Below are 18,229 nucleotides of genomic sequence, written 5' to 3' on the forward strand. Positions count from 1 at the left end.
ATTAGATTTACAGATTTGTTTACAGACCACTTGTCCTATTTAAGTTGAAAAGCAAGGGAAAAGTACCTTATTTTTAAGGAAAGAAGAACACCTATTTAACATGTTCCTCACATAATGTGCGTCCTTCATGAATTAATCACTAAGAGGGTGTATGTGTATTTGTTTACCAAGACTGGCTGGATAGTCATTAAATCAGTACTAGGCACTTGCTTTTTGCCCTGGAGCATTATGCATCAGGGCTGTTTTAATTGCTGGTGGAGGAGCCACCATGAGGCTTTCTTTAATGCAAGCACCTGCTGCAGATGACTCATTCCCTGCATTCCCCTCCAGCAGGGTCTGGGTACATCTGCCAATACCTGTCATTATCTGAGACACACTTGTCAGAACCGTGCATCCCTTTAAGCTCTTGTGTGTTCCAGCAAGGGACCCTTGTCAGTTTTTCTGGCACCTGCAGACTGCTGTGCACCTGGTATTTAAATGGCACAGAAATGTGTTTTGATTGTTTTCCCTCTTTAATGAACCTACTTGAGGGACATTTAGCTCTTTATCTAGTAGCCTGTTACCCAGTCACTCACATTTGCATTGTTTGTGTGGAGACTCAAAACTCACTTGTGTTGTTATATCAATCCATCTGCCAGAAGTCTTATCACAAAATCTGCAGGGCTCCCAACGGAGACTTTTGCACTGGTAATTTAAGCTAATGATTTCTAAACATATTTAGTCAGTTTTATGAAGACCTCATTAGAATGTGACTGTTTATTAAAAATCTAAATGAGGTCTCACAATCATTTAGGAAAATCATTGTTGAGTTGCCATGAACAGTTCTCTGATAACAGGTGATGAAGTGCTTTGAGGCAAAGAGAGGTTGAACCAGATGTGAGAGCCTCGACCAAAAAAACTACAGGTTCTTTAATAGCATGTATAAAAAGTCTGTTTCCTCATTAGGTTGGTATTGGCCAGATTTTCCATTTAAAATGAAGTTTTGCATAAAAGAAATGACACTCCGCTTAAGGAATAAGATGCAGACAGTTTTAGGGCCAGAATCAAAATTTTACAAGCCACCAACTAGAGGGTAAAAAATAAAGCCAAGACCTCATAAAAATGCTCCAGTGAGACAAAGCTATTCCAAAATAGTAGGCTAATCTGAGAGACCTCTAATTTTCTGTGTTTAAACTGTGTAACTACTAAATTGTTTAAGTTATTTTACTGAGTTGGAGTTAACTTAACATGGGGATTTTTCTTCTAGAAACTGGTATGTTTATCCAACAAAAAATGTGATGATTGGCAAACATAGACAACAAATCATCGTTGTCAGTTCTCAGAGACTGCATGTAACGCTTGATCCTCCCATTGAAGTCAATGGGAGCCTTTTCACTAACTTCAGTGGGAGTTGGATTAGGCCCTTACGTGAGAATCATATTGGCCAAAGTCCCCTTCTGATTCTTGTTGGAGACCTGTATAGAATCTCACACCTTGAAACATCACTTCCTTCCCAAAAGCTTTATGGTGAAGGTTTGGAAAGCTGGTGAGTTCTGCTCATGTATCTGTATCAGTTTCTTGTAATATCCTCCTTTTCACTCATTGAACTGTTACTGATTTTTTGGTGGGCATCCAATTTGGCTTGTCACATCAATTTACATTAGATTCTTTCAGGAGTCACTTTCCACACCCTTTTGCTTGATGGAGGAGTTTGGAAATAAATAAATGATGAAAGCAATGATGAAACCCAACAGAAGCAGCTGATATATAAATTCACTGCTAGTCCTCATGTTTTTCTATCATTATTTTAGTATAAAATATTTACCAACAGGTGGCAGCAGAAATAATTATGCAAAATAAAACCAAAGCAGAAGCATCATATTAGAAGCATAATAGTTAATTATAGTGTCACAGTTATTATCAAGAACTAAAAACAGCAAGTTCTGACAATATTAATATACAGTACACAAAAATTAATTTGGAAGCAGGCAGGGTTACAATAATGTAACATACCTGAGACAAACACACAGAGCAAGGAAATGAATAGTTAAGCCAGTAACCCTCTACTCCTTACCCTCTACTCCTTCATGCACACCTTATCTTTACCACAGCTACTGTATACAACAGACTATGCATTGCAACTTTAATTCTGCCCCTCTTCCACACATATGCACACACTCCTTTATTGGATTATTTTCCCCCAACAATAGTAGCCATGGTTGTTTGGTGTAGTAGTTGGTTGTACTGGGACACAGCAGTTTAGTGTTTGCAGAATGACAATTAAAAGTGATGATGAAAGGCTGGCATCCTTGTGAGCACAGAGTTAAGGTTGCACTACATGGTCTGTGTTGTGTGGTAGTTGTGGTAATAGTAGGGTATGAAGGGAGGAGTAGGGAGTATGTGCAGTTAGGTGTTTTAACTTTTCATTTCCTTGCTGTTATGGATTTGTCTTGGGTATGTTATGTGTGTACCAATCTTAACTATTTCACAGAAATGTGTTTGGGGTATTAATATCCTAGGGTGTTTCAAAGTGTAAGTAAGAGTGGGTACATCGGTGAGGCTAGGCAGACCTGTATGAAGGTAGAAGATTTTACATGCTAGCAGCTGCACGTGAGCCCTTCTTAACCAGTGGCTGCCCAAGAAACTATTGTAGGGTAAAATCTGACAGGAAAGGGTGGTTCCTATTAGAGAAGATTTTATGTATACCCAGCCCCCATCAATCAAGTATCCATGCACTTGGCACTCATCAATCAAGCTTGGGTGCACAGCAAAAACATTTTTAATTATAATGTGAATAATGGTTAAAAATGATCCCAAGTCTATAATCTGTTTTTTTTTTTAATTCATTACACCAGATCTACTCAGGATCCACATATTTACCATTTTTTGTTTAGACAGACATTGGTTCATAAAAGATATCAGTCAACAGTGAAAAGTAGGACTGCCAAGGACAAATATTAGCCAGATCCTAATTCCAAAGACATTGTATTATAAATGTATAATGAGAAACCAGACACAAACTACATGTAAGATTCAATGGGCATAAAACTAACCATGTGTGAAATTTCACAGCAATTAGCCACCCACTTTTAGAGTAAAACAGGAATTTATAGTCCACATTTGAATAGAACTCTAACCATAAAGCCTCCATAATATTGCATTAATATTGTATTTCACATGCAAAAGGTTCCCAAAGCACTTTTAATACTTACCACGTAGTATATGCAAACTATATGTGGGATTCATTTAACCCACTACTGAAATGCAGCCACTGCTGGGGTGAAACACAGTAACTGTTTAACAGCACACAAAATTCTACATTAATATTTAGGTTAAAGTGTAGAATATTTTATCTAATTGAAACTGCAGGGAAATTTAATAAGACTTATAATTACACAGGTTGGAATTAGTTCTGGACATTGGGGTTAATACACTTGTTCTTAAGAGAAGTGTCATGGATTTTTTAATGACCATCAGTGACTAAGGCTAGGTCTACACTACCCGCCTGAATCGGCGGGTAGAAATCGATCTCTCGGGGATCGAATTATCGCGTCTTGTCGGGACGCGACAATCGATCCCCGAATCGATGCGCTTACTCCACCAGCAGAGGTAGGAGTAAGCACCGTCGACGGGGAGCCACGGAGGTCGATTTTGCTGCCGTCCTCACAGCGGGGTAAGTCGGCTCCGATACGTCGAATTCAGCTACGCTATTCGCATAGCTGAATTTGCGTATCTTAAATCGACCTCCCCCCCCTCCCCCTCCCCCCCCCCGTAGGGAAGACCTGCCCTAAGATTTCTTTTATCTCTGAAGATGGAAACCAAAATATAAAGATGGGGGAAAAACAACAAATGGATTAAATCCAGTCCCTGTCTCCAGGCCCTCTCTAATCTGTGTTCTAAGACTCAAAATATTGTAATTCCCTATTTAGTGTTTATTTTATTCATAAATATATTTTTTCCTGGTAACTTCTATACATACTCAGTGGTGGTGGTAGTTGTTTTTAACAGAACATAATGGCAGATATGTTTTTTAACAGAATGCCAAACAAAAAAATTATAAAATCTCGTAGTTTAAAACCATTGTTAATCTGGCAAATCAGGGAATAACATCATATGTCTAGCAGGCTAAACACAATTCTGCTTTCTAAATTTATAGCCTGAAATAACAAGTTGGCCTTATTCCATCATGCTTAGCAGGGGAGGAGTCCTCAGGGGAAAGAATTGGCTGTTACTCTCCAGGAAACTAGAAGGACTCTTTTGTAATCCTTTAATAAAGATGTCCACAAATCAACAACATTGAACAGAGCAGCAGCATACATGTGCACAACATTGCCCAGTGTAACTTCAAGCAAAGATGAATTCAGTTTTCAGTGTTTTGTTGCATTCCCTTGTTTGCAGTAGAACGGATGCTGTAGAAAATATTCCTCAATTGAGATTAATATCTTAATTCTCACTAATCCAATTTAGACAGATCAATTTGAGAAGTAAACACAAGTGGTTTAAGGAAACACAAATATATGGATAAATGTGTTGGGGCAGATGTTTGGATACAGCCTATTGCACAGAGCAAAAGTTAAAGGATGTAAAGATGGCTTGAAAGCTCATCTTTTCACTGCCTTGAGCATCTGTTTGGCTTAGGTACACCTCTACCTCGATATAACATGACCCAAAATAACACGAATTCAGATATAACGCGGTAAAGCAGTGCTTCGGGGGGGTGGGGCTGCGCACTCCGGTGGATCAAAGCAGTTCGATATAATGCAGTTTCACCTATAACGCGGTAAGATTTTTTTGGCTCCCGAGGACCACGTTGTATCGAGGTAGAGGTGTACTTATACGACCCTCATCACCGTAAAATATCTGCATGTGTTACAAGCTTTAATGTATTTAGCTTTATAACACCCTTGTGAGATAGGGAAGTACTATTGTCCCCATTTTTCAGATGGAAAACTGAGGCCCAGATCCTCAAAGGTATTTAGGTATGTAATTCCTGTTGATTTCAGTGGGAGTTAATTGCCTAAATACCTTTGAGTATCTGGGCCAGAGAGACTAAGTGACTCACCCCAGGTCACACAGGATACACCACACAGTCTGTGGTGGAGCAGGGAATTGAAGTCCCAGGCTAATGGTCTAACCCAGGGGTCGGCAACCGTTCAGAAGTGGTGTGCCGAGTCTTCATTTATTCACTCTGATTTAAGGTTTCGCGTGCCAGTAATACATTTTAACGGTTTTAGAAGGTCTCTTTCTATAAGTCTATAATATATAACTAAACTGTTGTTGTATGTAAAGTAAATAAGGTTTTTAAAATGTTTAAGAAGCTTCATTTAAAATTAAATTAAAATTCAGAGCCCCCTGGACCGGTGGCCAGGACCTGGGCAGTGTGAGTGCCACTGAAAATCAGCTTGCGTGCCACCCTTTGCCACACATGTCATAGGTTGCCTACCCCTTGTCTAACCTCTAGACCCTCCTTCCTCTTTCCAATGGACCACAATCCATAAATGTAATGGTCCATTGGACCATCCTTCCTTATGATGCTGCTTTGTGCTCGACCAGTTTCTCTAGGACCACTCTTATTTGCATAAACCTTTTATGGCCACAAGGGTCAAAATCACCCCAAGATAAGCAATGACATAGAGGCATCCAGCCACACCAATTTCTTCATGCTGTACCAGCAAAGGGGAGAAGGCATGTGGCATATGAACCCTTTTGTCAGCTCTAAGTTGGATTAAAAATAGAATGATCTTCCCTGGGCCTGCTCACCCTGTTTTATGGCTAGATTATGCCAGCAGTGCAGCACAAAGCAGCCACACCACACCAGAGGCCCTAGGCCATCATATAGATTTTAGTTAACTAGATAACATTCTGTTTTTATTTTTTAATAAATCATTTTGGCTCCAATCCTGCAACCATTTAAGCACGTGCTAAACTTTATGTATGTTTACTCAATGTGCCGAATGTTAAGAAAGCACAGAAGGACCTGATTCTGATCTACACTAAGGCCCTTCACATTAATGTAAAGTGCATTCAAGAAGATAGTGTAAATGGGAATCAGGTCCATAAATGTTTGCTGCATCAAGACCTTTATTTGTTTGAAGTCAAGACCTTTACAATGAGGATAGAAAAGATTTTACATAACTATAAAAATACTGCTAGTAAAAATACCAAAATGTGTAGGTCAAAAATGTTAACAGAGCCTGCTTAGTTACTGCATCTGAATACATTTCTTTGGTTTTTGTATAAATATTTGGAACATATTTTAAAGCACAAGTTGAACAGAAGGTTTGGGTATATGATACAGATCTATCTATCATATACCAAAACCTTCTCTATATATGTATATATAGTTAAAATAAATACTAAATGTATTATAATTGGTTTTCTCACAGTAAAATAAAAACACCAATTACAATAGGTTTTCGCACCAGTAAAATACTGATAAATGTCAGCCACGGGATAGAGAATACAATTTTCAGTGCTCATATAAATAGAACAAAGATTGAGAGAGAGCTTTGAGATTATCCCACATTTGTTTCTAATCACATTGCCAAAAAATACAGGTGTACTCCCCTTAGAAGGTAGAAGTGTGATTGGAGGGAGCTCATGACAGTTCTATGGGCATAAAACCCCAGGTGCACTTGTCCATCTGTTACATATGTATTTATTTTACTAATAGCTTTCGGGATCTGTAAGCAGATCATCATCTACTTACATCTCAAAGACAGCAAAATGGGGTAAAGTTAGAGCCTAAATGATAAAGATAAGGGTGGTAAGTTGTGCTCACTAGTAAATATGGCAAACAATATGGGAGGCTTATAAACAGTGAAATGGAATAGTGATTCAGCTTGATTGCTTTGAAACACTGTATATGACCTTAGGCAAGTAAAATGCTCTAAAACTATGGCCATGAAAAGCAAGAACCAGAATTCGCTCATCTTTGGAATAGGAACATTACAGAACTGATATGTGAACTGGCAGGGAAATAAACCTTATAGTTAGTATTCAGCAGTTTAAATAACAATGATCATTCAGATTTCCTAATTTGCTTTGATTCTAAAATATCTTTAACAAGATGTCATATAGCTAGCTATTGCCCATGCACTGCATGGCGTATTGTTAATGTGGAACAGGTTTATACATTCTAATTTAAAATTAATCCTGAACTAAGTAAAGATAATAAAATAGACATCAAATTTTAAATGGAATCTCATGGATGTAAAATGAAATAGCCATCTAAAGTCATCTGTGAAAACTTTTTATACTTTTTACTGCTGTAAATCAAGATAACTAATCTTATTCTCTGTGGCAGAGCTGCATGGGGCACTGAAGTTCATAACCTCTGTGCAGGATCCCCCAACCCTACCACAACTGTTCCATTGGGTCATCTTAAATGAGAATTCAAAAGAAAACAAAATCCAGCCATTAAGACAAAAGAAAGGGGAAGTGTGCATCACAGAAGTGGTCCTTTTAAATGTCCCTGTTCCTTAATCATAATCCGGGCTGTCGAGACTGCACCTGTGACCTGAAGAAGAGCTCTGTGTAGCTTAAAAGCTTGTCTATATTCACCAACAGAAGCTGGTCCAATAACTTTGTCTCTCTAGACTGCACCAAGTTAGAAACATGCATGTTTTCCTTCAGACCCAAGTAGTTTAGGTGAATCTATGTTTTAAATAGTTTATCTTACTAACCTTAGCTGTTTTGAGATGGCAGGGACCCATCTGAAAGGAGCTGAGCTAAAGTTAGAAACATGATGCTCAGTAGTTGTGTTGGGACTAGGACCACTGCTGCAGCTGCTTCCTCCTTCATCCGTGCCTTGGACATTTGTCTGTGTATCATATTTCACCCATGAAAAAGCTCCAGGCAGGAAGAGGAAATTAAGGTCAGAAACAGGGCTGTCAGTAGGCTATACCAGTCTGGTGACAATGTGAAGAGGTGTTTACTCTTCACAGGACCCAGGAGAACATCTTCACCATGTGGGGAAAAATGCTATTTCAAATAGTTCCCTAACAACAAATGTAAAGGTTCACTCAGCTTGAGTCAGGGATTTGAACAAAACCAGTGGCCTGGATTATCAAATAGAACAGACAGGTAGATAAACAATGAACCCCCAATATGTTTCTGATGGCTTCCCTTTTCCTAACTTCAGGGCTTTTGGAAAATCTTCTAAAAAAGTATTATAGACAGTAGAATAGAAGTACCAGCACTATGAACTGCATGCAGCTATTTTTAATGTTTTAAATGGTGTGTGTTCATCGCTGGCAACAGATATTTAGATACATTTCTCCAATGAAGAATGAGACTAAATATAGTGCCTATTTTTATTACTGTTCTATTCATTTCCAGTGTAAAATTTGCAGTAACTTTTGTATGCAGCCAATCAAGAATTGTATATTTATGCAAAACTATGTTCTTGCATATATTAGAAGATTAACATTTAATTTCCCCTTGGTGAAAGGAAGGGAGAAACATCATATGTAACAGATACATAATAGATGCTGGTCCTATCATTTAATATACTACTGGAACATGTCCATATACAAAAGTGATGGTTGTGATATAAGAACCCGAATAGAGAAGAATAGAATTTAAATATTTAACTAATTAATGTGTAATGTTCCTCACCAACCATCTCATTGAAAAAAAATTGGAGAAAGGGGACAATTTTTCAGTACAGTAACTCCTCACTTAACGTTGTAGTTATGTTCCTGCAAAATGCAACTTTAAGTGAAACTATGTTAAACGAATCCAATTTTCCTATAAGATTTAATGTAAATGCGGGGGTTAGGTTCCAAGGAAATTTTTGGGGGGCAGACAAAAGGCATTATATACTGTACAATACTGTACTGTGGTGGGGTGGTGCCCCTGGCTTACCCCTGTGGCTCAGTATGGGGGTGCAGGGTCTGGGAGGGAGTTAGGGTGCGGGAGGGCACTCAGGGTGGGGGTGCCGGAGGAGGCTCAGGGCTGGGACAGGCAGGAGGTGCAGAGCACTTACCTGGGGCAGCTCCTGTTTGGTGCAGTTTACTTATTTACTTTATATTTGATAGTATTAGTTAATAATTGTTCTGATGCTCTGCAAATTCCTCTAGAAGAGGTGAAAGACTCTAACCATAAATTGCTGGACATACTACACACATCTTCCTCTTTGAGAATTGCCCTCCCAAACAATGAGGCGCTTTTAGACCCTGCCAAGGTCATCAACCAGACACCAGCCTCTATTCCACCAATATATAAAAGGGCTGGCAAAAAGTTTTACATGCTTGCCAAGCAGGCAGACTTTCTTTTCACACACCCTCAGCCCAACTCTATGGTAGTGGATACTGTTAACGCACAAGGAAAGCAACATCACACCAAATCAACCCCCTATGATAGAGACTGTAAGAGGCTAGACCTGTTTGGGTGAAACGCATACTTCTGTGTGACTTTACAATTCAGAGTGTCAAACTACCAAGCCCTAATGGCTAAATATGACTATATGAACTACGGCAAACTCAGTGCCTTTATTGACCACTTGCCAGATACGCAAAAAGAGCAATTGCAAACCATTATCCAAGAGGGCCAGTTGGTAGCAAGAACAGCACTATAAACTACGGATAGTTCAAAAGGGTCTGCAACTTCTAATCAAAGACTTTCCAAGTGGGTATCCGACTGCATTAATTCTTGCTACAAATCTCATAATATGCAAACATTTTGAGACATACGAACTCACTATACAAGGTCCATTTCCACCTCTATGGCATTTCTTGAAAACGTGCCCATTATTGAAAAAATGTAAAGCTGCTAATTGAGCTTCTATACATACGTAAGCTGAACATTACGCAGTAACTCGTGATACTGCTTTCGATGCTGTGTTTGGCCCAGCTCTTCTGTCTTCCATATTGGACTTGACTCCAAAGCTCCCTCCTCCTTAAAGGGGAACTGCTCTGTAATCACCTACAGTGGAGCACCTGTAGGGACACTACTCAAAGAAGAAACAATGGTTGCTCACCCTGTGCGGTAACTGTAGTTCTTCGAGATGCGTACCGTATGGGTGCTCCACTACCCACCCTCCTTCTCCTCTGCTTCGGAGTTCTCTGCTATAGGGCTTTGCAGTAGAGAAGGAACTGAGGGCAGTTTGCCCGCACACTGCTATATAACAATGGCATGGGGCATGAGGCTGACTAGCACGCATGCGCGGGCTGAGCACACACTGCTGTGAGAAACCTCTGATCAAAGGCACTGGAGGCACAAACGCACCTAGAGCAGAGCACATAACTCGAAGAACTACAGGGTTGAGTAAGGGTGAGTAACCATTTCATCACAATACACAACTCTCCTCACCCCACCCACCCTCAGAAAGGCGAGTAGCACAAAAGTGCTTCACATTTTAATTTTACATACTTTGTGCAGATTGTGCTAGGCTGAACTGGGGTGCACCAAACCCCAGAAACCCTTGAATAGAGTTCATGCAAGCCGTCTTCTCCTCTTTCCTTTCACTGGGATGAATTCCCCAAAGCCCACTGAAGTCAATGATTGTTCGGAGTCACACAGAGAGGCAGTGTTAAAGCCAGGAATAGAATCTCTTGACTCCCAGTCCTGTGCGTTAGCTATATGACCACCTCTGACCGGTTCTTTTGAGAAGTTAATTCTAAGTTGGGAAAATAGATGTTTTTTCTTTCCAACATTAGACAAACCCTTATGTCTGCAGCATGCATTGTCATTTTAAAAGAATGCAAGATATTTTTGAAACAAGTAACAACTGCAGGTGGAAGGAAAAATCCAGAGGAGCTTGAGTTTATTCAAGCTTCTATTTGTAGCTTTTCCCTCTGGATACTCGCTGACTTGGAAAGAACAAGAAATGAATGGTTATTGTAACTGAGCTATGCACAGTGAAAACATCCTTCATGCTACATAGAAATTTGCCTTATTTTACTGAATATTATTATTCCCACCTAGAACCCCAAAACTGTCTTTTAAAAAAAGTATGTCCTTTAAATCAGTGGTGAAGTGGTTAAAAAAAAAGAAGTAGGAGGATAATTAACCAAGCTAAACTATATTCCCCAAATGAGAAGTTGGCAAACCCCATTTACCCACATTTACCCTCAGCTACACTACTGCTTTAAATACACGGACCATTTCCTTGTGTAAGGAGCCTCACTGTTTTATGTGTGGTTGAATTTGATATCGTAAATCACTGCAAAAGGTACAGAACAGATTCAGATGCTGAAAAATATGAACCTTAAATTCTTTTGTATTTTTAAAAGGTCAAATGCTGCAAATACTGGCCAGATGACACAGAGATATATAAAGACATTAAAGTTACCCTAATAGAAACAGAACTCCTGGCTGAATATGTGATTCGAACATTTGCAGTAGAAAAGGTAAGTTTGGAAAACTGTATTTTCTAAATATGATGTTGTTTTCCCATACAAGTTAAATACATGTAATTTTGTCACTTTGGAAAGATCCTAGATTTCACTGGCTAACAGGCAGCCCATTTTTCATAGCAAATTACTTTTGGGTAGTCTTCCAGTGCTCCCTTATGGAAGATTAGATTTTCCCCTTTCTTTAAATGCAGATCCTTTTTGCCTTGCCCTGGCCCAGACTTGAAATGGAAACAGAAATTCCATTCCCTTGGGGCACTAAAGGAGGAGAGGGCTCTGACCCACCATCAATTAAACAGGACATTGATGTTGTTTTCCTGTCTTCTGTTCACCACAATCAAGACAGTCTGTGTCAAAAATAAGTCTTTTCATATACTACTATTATTCAGATGTCTAGCATGATTATAACCACTGTAGTCCACTGGTCCAATATATTTCCTGGTCTTCAGAAGAATTATTTTAGAATGAAGTAATTTTTTTAACAAGACTTTATGTGGGGGAGGTCCTTTACAAGCACAGTTACAAATGGCATACTGTATTGTCATTTAGTTGATTTGAATAATACTATTCATTTGGTTGTCACTTAATTAACAGGTACTGTATTAAAATCAGGCTGTTGTTTCAGATGGTTTACAGCCTAGAGAGACAACGTATAAAACTACCACCGTGTGTGCCGCAAGCAGTGACAAAAGCAGCATGGTTCAATGCTGAGATTTAGCACGCATTCTGAATGTTCCATGATTTTTGTTCACTCACTAGTGGGTCTTGAATATCAAATATGTCATTTTCAGTTACGTATTCCTATTTGCCGTGGCATCAATTTTCTTTAAACCAAGGTTTTAAAGGTGTTCCCATCAAGTTACTGAATCATCTAATCTCAGTTTGTGTTAGCGCATCTTGTCCATGATCTCACAATGCATGACAAAGGCAGATTCAGGAAGACGAGCAATGAATTTTTCCTATTACATTCTTCAGCCTAATCGTTAAATATACAACAGTCCAGCAAACAGAATCTAATATTAGTAATACTTTTTCCTCGGCTCATTCAAACTTGATGTCTCCTACTATTTAGATATTTTTTAATAAACAGATGAGAAGCGGGTGGTTAGACTTTGAAGAAGATGTGGTTTGGGTGATTTCTATTCATCAAGTTCTAAGCTCATGCTTTGAAGTTAGCTTTTTGCTTCTTAGTCAGGACTGTGGAAAAAAAGACACGGAGGATTTTACAGTTACTCATGACCAAAAGCTCATGAATAAGTGAATTGAAACAGATAGGGATAAACAATCCTATTTTATTTCAAAAAAATTTCTCCATTTGAAAATACCTCATTTAGACATTAGTTTTTTAACAATAGGCAGCTTTTCAATAAGCTGATAATGCGGCTTCTGTGTGGTTCAGAAAGGAATATGTTTGTTTTCCCCCCCTCTATTATTTATTTTTTTAGTTTTCCTTATTGTGCTGAACAGTCAGGGTTACCCATATCCTCCACCATATCCTCTTTCCTGAATTTAGATTGTATAAAATGTTTCTGACCCACTTAGGGTATGTCTACACTACGAAATTAGTTCGAATTTATAGAAGCCGGTTTTATTGAAATCGGTTGTATACAGCCGATTGTGTATGTCCACACAATAAAATGCTCTAGGTGCTCTAGTCGGCAGACCGCGTCCACAGTACGAGGCTAGCGTCGACTTCCGGAGCATTGCACTATGGGTAGCTATCCCACAGCTATCCCACAGTTCCCGCAGTCTCCGCCGCCCCTTGGAATTCTGGGTTGAGATCCCAATGCCCGGATGATGCAAAACAGTGTCGCGGGCGGTTCTGGGTACATGTCGTCAGGCCCCTCCCTCCCCCGTCACAGCAACGGCAGACAATAGATTCGCGCCCTTTTATCTGGGTTAGTTACCTGGGTTACCTGTGCAGACAACATGGAGCCCGCTCAGCACAGCTGAGCTCACCGTCACCATATATCCTCTTGGTGCCGGCAGACGTGGGACTGCATTGCTACACAGCAGCAGCTGCTAACTGCCTTTTGGCGGTAGACGGTGCAGTAGACTGGTAGCCTTCATCGGCGATCTGGGTGCTGGCAGCCGTGGGGCTTGCCTTTTGGCAGTAAATGGTGTATTATGACTGTTAGCCGGCCTATTACAAGTCGGGTCATCGCACATTAGCAGAGTCTTCCCTGAGCAGCAGCTCGTGCAATAGGCCTGAAGACCATCGTCATACACCGCCCCGTATTTGCTGCCAAGCACCCAGAAAGATGCCGAGGGCTATCAGTCACGCTGCACCGTCGTCTTAAGATGTAAAAAATAGATTTTCTCTGTATTCATTTGCTTCCCCCTCCCTCCGTCAAATCAACGGCCTGCTAAACCCAGGGTTTTCAGTTTAATCTTTGGGGGGGACCAGTCTGTGACAGTTGTTTGTGTCTCTCCCTGATGCACAGCCACCGTTCTTTATTTTAATTCCCTGTGCCTGTACGCCATGTCGTCACTCGGCCCCCCTCCCTCCTTCCCCTAGGCCGTCAGATACTACGTTTGCGCCACAGCTCGAGCCGCGAAGCGGTTCACGCCTTTTCTTTGAATTCTGGGTTGAGATCCCAATGCCCGGATGATGCAAAACAGTGTCGCGGGCGGTTCTGGGTACATGTCGTCAGGCCCCTCCCTCCCCCGTCACAGCAACGGCAGACAATAGATTCGCGCCTTTTTACCTGGGTTACCTGGGTTACCTGTGCAGACAACATGGAGCCCGCTCAGCACAGCTGAGCTCACCGTCACCATATGTCCTCTGGGTGCCGGCAGACGTGGGACTGCATTGCTACACAGCAGCAGCTGCTAACTGCCTTTTGGCAGTAGACGGTGTAGCATGAGTGATAGCCGTGGGGCTGGCAGCCGTAGGGCTGCATTGCACCAGCCCCTTCCAGGCGATGGTATATTATGACTGGTACCCGTCGTCGTCGTACTGGAGTGGCTGTCAATCATGGCCACCTGGGCAGACATGCTACTGTCTCGATGATGACGGTTACCAGTCATAATGTACTATTTTCTGCCAATTGCCCAATATTGTCTGCTAAGCACCCAGAAGAGGCCGAGGGCGATGCTGGGTGCTGGCGGACGTGGGGCTGGCAGACATGGGGCTGCATTGCTACACAGCAGCAGCCCCTTGCCTTTTGGCAGATGATGGTATATTATGATTGGTACCCATCATCATCATACTGGTATGGCTGTCACTCATGCTGCAGCGTCGGCTGCCACCTTAAGATGTAAAAAATAGATTTATTCTGTGTTCATTTGCTTCCCCTTCCTCCGTGAAATCAACGGCCTGCTAAGCCCAGGGTTTCCAGTTTAATCTTTGGGGGGACCATTCTGTGTGACAGTTGTTTGTGTTTCTCCCTGTTCCTGTACCTGTACGCCATGTCGTCACTTGGCCCTCCCTCCCTCCCTCCCTCCCTCCCGCCCTCCTTCTCCTGGTCCATCAGATACTACTTTCGCGCCTTTTTTCTGACCAGGCGCCATAGCTAGCACTGGGATCATGGAGCCCGCTCAGATCACCGCGGCAATTATGAGCACTATGAACACCACGCGCATTGTCCTGGAGTATATGCAGAGCCAGAACATGCCAAGGCGAAACCCGGACCAGGCGAGGAGGCGATTGCAGCACGGCGACGAGAGTGATGAGGAAATTGACATGGCCATAGACCTCTCACAAGGCACAGGCCCCAGCAATGTGGAAATCATGGTGTCACTGGGGCAGGTTGATACCGTGGAACGCCGATTCTGGGCCCGGGAAACAAGCACAGACTGGTGGGATCGCATCGTGCTGCAGGTATGGGACGATTCCCAGTGGCTGCGAAACTTTCGCATGCGTAAGGCCACTTTCATGGAACTTTGTGACTTGCTTTCCCCTGCCCTGAAGCGCCAGAATACCAAGATGAGAGCAGCCCTCACAGTTGAGAAGCGAGTGGCGATAGCCCTGTGGAAGCTTGCAACGCCAGACAGCTACCGGTCAGTCGGGAATCAATTTGGAGTGGGCAAATCTACGGTGGGGGCTGCTGTGATCCAATTTGCCAGGGCAATGAAAGACCTGGTGATAGCAAGGGTAGTGACTCTGGGCAACGTGCAGTCAATAGTGGATGGTTTTGCTGAAATGGGATTCCCAAACTGTGGCGGGGCCATAGACGGAACCCATATCCCTATCTTGTCACCGGAGCACCAAGCCACCGACTACGTAAACCGCAAGGGGTACTTTTCAATGCTGCTGCAAGCCCTGGTGGATCACAAGGGACGTTTCACCAACATCAACGTGGGATGGCCGGGAAAGGTACATGATGCTCGCGTCTTCAGGAACTCTGCTCTGTTTCGAAAGCTGGAGGAAGGGACTTTCTTCCCGGACCAGAAAGTGACCATTGGGGATGTTGAAATGCCTATCGTGATCCTTGGGGACCCAGCCTACCCCTTAATGCCATGGCTCATGAAGCCGTACACAGGCAGCCTGGACAGGAGTCAGGACCTGTTCAACTACAGGCTGAGCAAGTGCCGAATGGTGGTGGAATGTGCATTTGGACGTTTAAAAGCGCGCTGGCGCAGCTTACTGACTCGCTCAGACCTCAGCGAAAAGAATATCCCTATTGTTATTGCTGCTTGCTGTGCGCTCCACAATATCTGTGAGAGTAAGGGGGAGACCTTTATGGCGGGGTGGGAGGTTGAGGCAACTCGCCTGGCCGCTGATTACGCGCAGCCAGACACCAGGGCGGTTAGAGGAGCACAGCAGGGCGCGGTGCGCATCAGAGAAGCTTTGAAAACGAGTTTTGTGACTGGCCAGGCTACTGTGTGAAACTTCTGTTTGTTTCTCCTTGATGAACCCTCCAACCCCCCCCCCCGACCCGGTTCACTCTACTTCCCTGTAAACCAACCACCCCACCCCACCCTCCCCTCCCCCTTGCAGAGGCAATAAAGTCATTGTTTTTTCACATTCATGCATTCTTTATTAGTTCCTTACAGAGGTAGGGGGATAATTGCCAAGGTAGCCTGGGATGGGTGGGGGAGGAGGGATGGAAAAGGACACACTGCATTTTAAAACTTTAACTCTTATTGAAGGCCAGCCTTCTGATGCTTTGGCGATCATCTGGGGTGGAGTGACTGGGTGGACGGAGGCCCCCCCACCGTGTTCTTGGGCGTCTGGGTGAGGAGGCTATGGAACTTGGGGAGGAGGGCTGTTGGTTACACAGGGGCTGTAGCGGCGGTCTCTGCTCCTGCTGCCTTTCCTGCAACTCAACCATACGCTCGAGCATATCACTTTGATGCTCCAGCAGACGGAGCATTGCCTCTTGCCGTCTGTCTGCAAGCTGACGCCACCTATCGTCTTCAGCCCGCCACTTGCTCTGTTCTTCCCGCGATTCAGCCCGCCACCTCTCCTCTCGTTCATATTGGGCTTTTCTCATCTCCGTCATTGACTGCCTCCACGCATTCTGCTGTGCTCTATCAGCCTGGGCGGACATCTGCAGCTCCGTGAACATCTCGTCCCTCGTCTTACGTTTTCTCTTTCTAATGTTCACGAGCCTCTGCGAAGGAGAAACATTTGCAGCTGGTGGAGGAGAAGGGAGAGGTGGTTAAAAAGGACACATTTTAGGGAACAATGGGTACACTCTTTCATTACAAGGTCGCATATTTCGGCTTGCAGGCAGCCATCGTAGGCCACAGTGTTTTGGCTTTTTTAACCTTCTTAACATGCGGGAAAGGTTGCAAACAGCAGCGCATTTCCCATATCAAGGATGAATTGGGTTGTCCATTTAAAATGGGGTTTCAATGTAAAAGGAGGGGGCTGCGGTTTCCCGGTTAACATGCGGCACAAACACAAGTAAACCACCCCCCCCCACACACACACACACGATTCTCTGGGATGATCACTTCACCCCTCCCCCCCACCGCGTGGTTAACAGCGGGGAACATTTCTGGTCAGAAGAGCAGGAACGGGCGCCTCTGAATGTCCCCCTTAATAAAATCACCCCATTTCAACCAGGAGAGCTTTCTGGAGATGTCCCTGGAGGATTTCCGCCCCATCCCCATACACGTTAACAGACTTGCTTGCTTTTTTTTTGTAATGTTTACAAATATTTACAAAGTTACACTCACCAGAGGTCTCCTGTGTGCCCTGAGGGTCTTGGGTGAGTTCGGGGGTTACTGGTTCCAGGTCCAGGGTCACAAACATATCCTGGCTGTTGGGGAAACCGGTTTCTCCGCTTCCTTGCTGCTGTGAGCTACCTACAGTACCTCCATCGTCATCTTCCTCGTTCCCCGAACCGTCTTCCCTGTGTGTTTCTCCAGTGAGAGAGTCATAGCACACGGTTGGGGTAGTGGTGGCTGCACCCCCTAGGATCGCATGCAGCTCCGCGTAGTAGCGGCAAGTTTGCGGCTCTGCCCCGGACCTTCCGTTTGCTTCTCTGGCTTTGTGGTAGGCTTGCCTTAGCTCCTTAATTTTCACGCGGCACTGCTGTGTGTCCCTGTTATGGCCTCGGTCCTTCATGGCCTTGGAGATCTTTTCTAATACTTTTCCATTTCTTTTACTGCTACGGAGTTCAGCTATCACTGCTTCATCTCCCCATATGGCGAGCAGATCTCGTACCTCCCGTTCGGTCCATGCTGGAGCTCTTTTGCGATCCTGGGAGGACTCCATGACGGTTACCTGTGCTGATGAGCTCTGCGTGGTCACCTGTGCTCTCCACGCTGGGCAAACAGGAAATGAAATTCAAACCTTCGCGGGTCTTTTCCTGTCTACCTGGTCAGTGCATCTGAGTTGAGAGCGCTGTCCAGAGCGGTCACAATGAAGCACTGTGGGATAGCTCCCGGAGGCCAATAACATCGAATTCCGTCCACACTACCCCAATTCCGACCCGCAA

The 18,229-nt window shown here is 43.2% G+C and overlaps 1 protein-coding gene across 9 annotated transcripts in view; it reads left to right on the forward strand.

The window, feature by feature from the left end:
* Positions 1-18,229, forward strand: part of PTPRM (protein tyrosine phosphatase receptor type M) — a 691,593-nt gene that overhangs the window by 648,161 nt on the left and 25,203 nt on the right. For all 9 annotated transcript variants that reach the window (XM_054018880.1, XM_054018881.1, XM_054018883.1 and 6 more), the window contains one exon: positions 11,217-11,333. In XM_054018880.1, the coding sequence (XP_053874855.1) occupies positions 11,217-11,333 (117 nt within the window). The remainder of the gene's footprint in view (positions 1-11,216; positions 11,334-18,229) is intronic.

Source organism: Malaclemys terrapin, chromosome 2, assembly GCF_027887155.1.
Source record: "Malaclemys terrapin pileata isolate rMalTer1 chromosome 2, rMalTer1.hap1, whole genome shotgun sequence".
NCBI lineage: Eukaryota > Metazoa > Chordata > Testudines > Emydidae > Malaclemys > Malaclemys terrapin.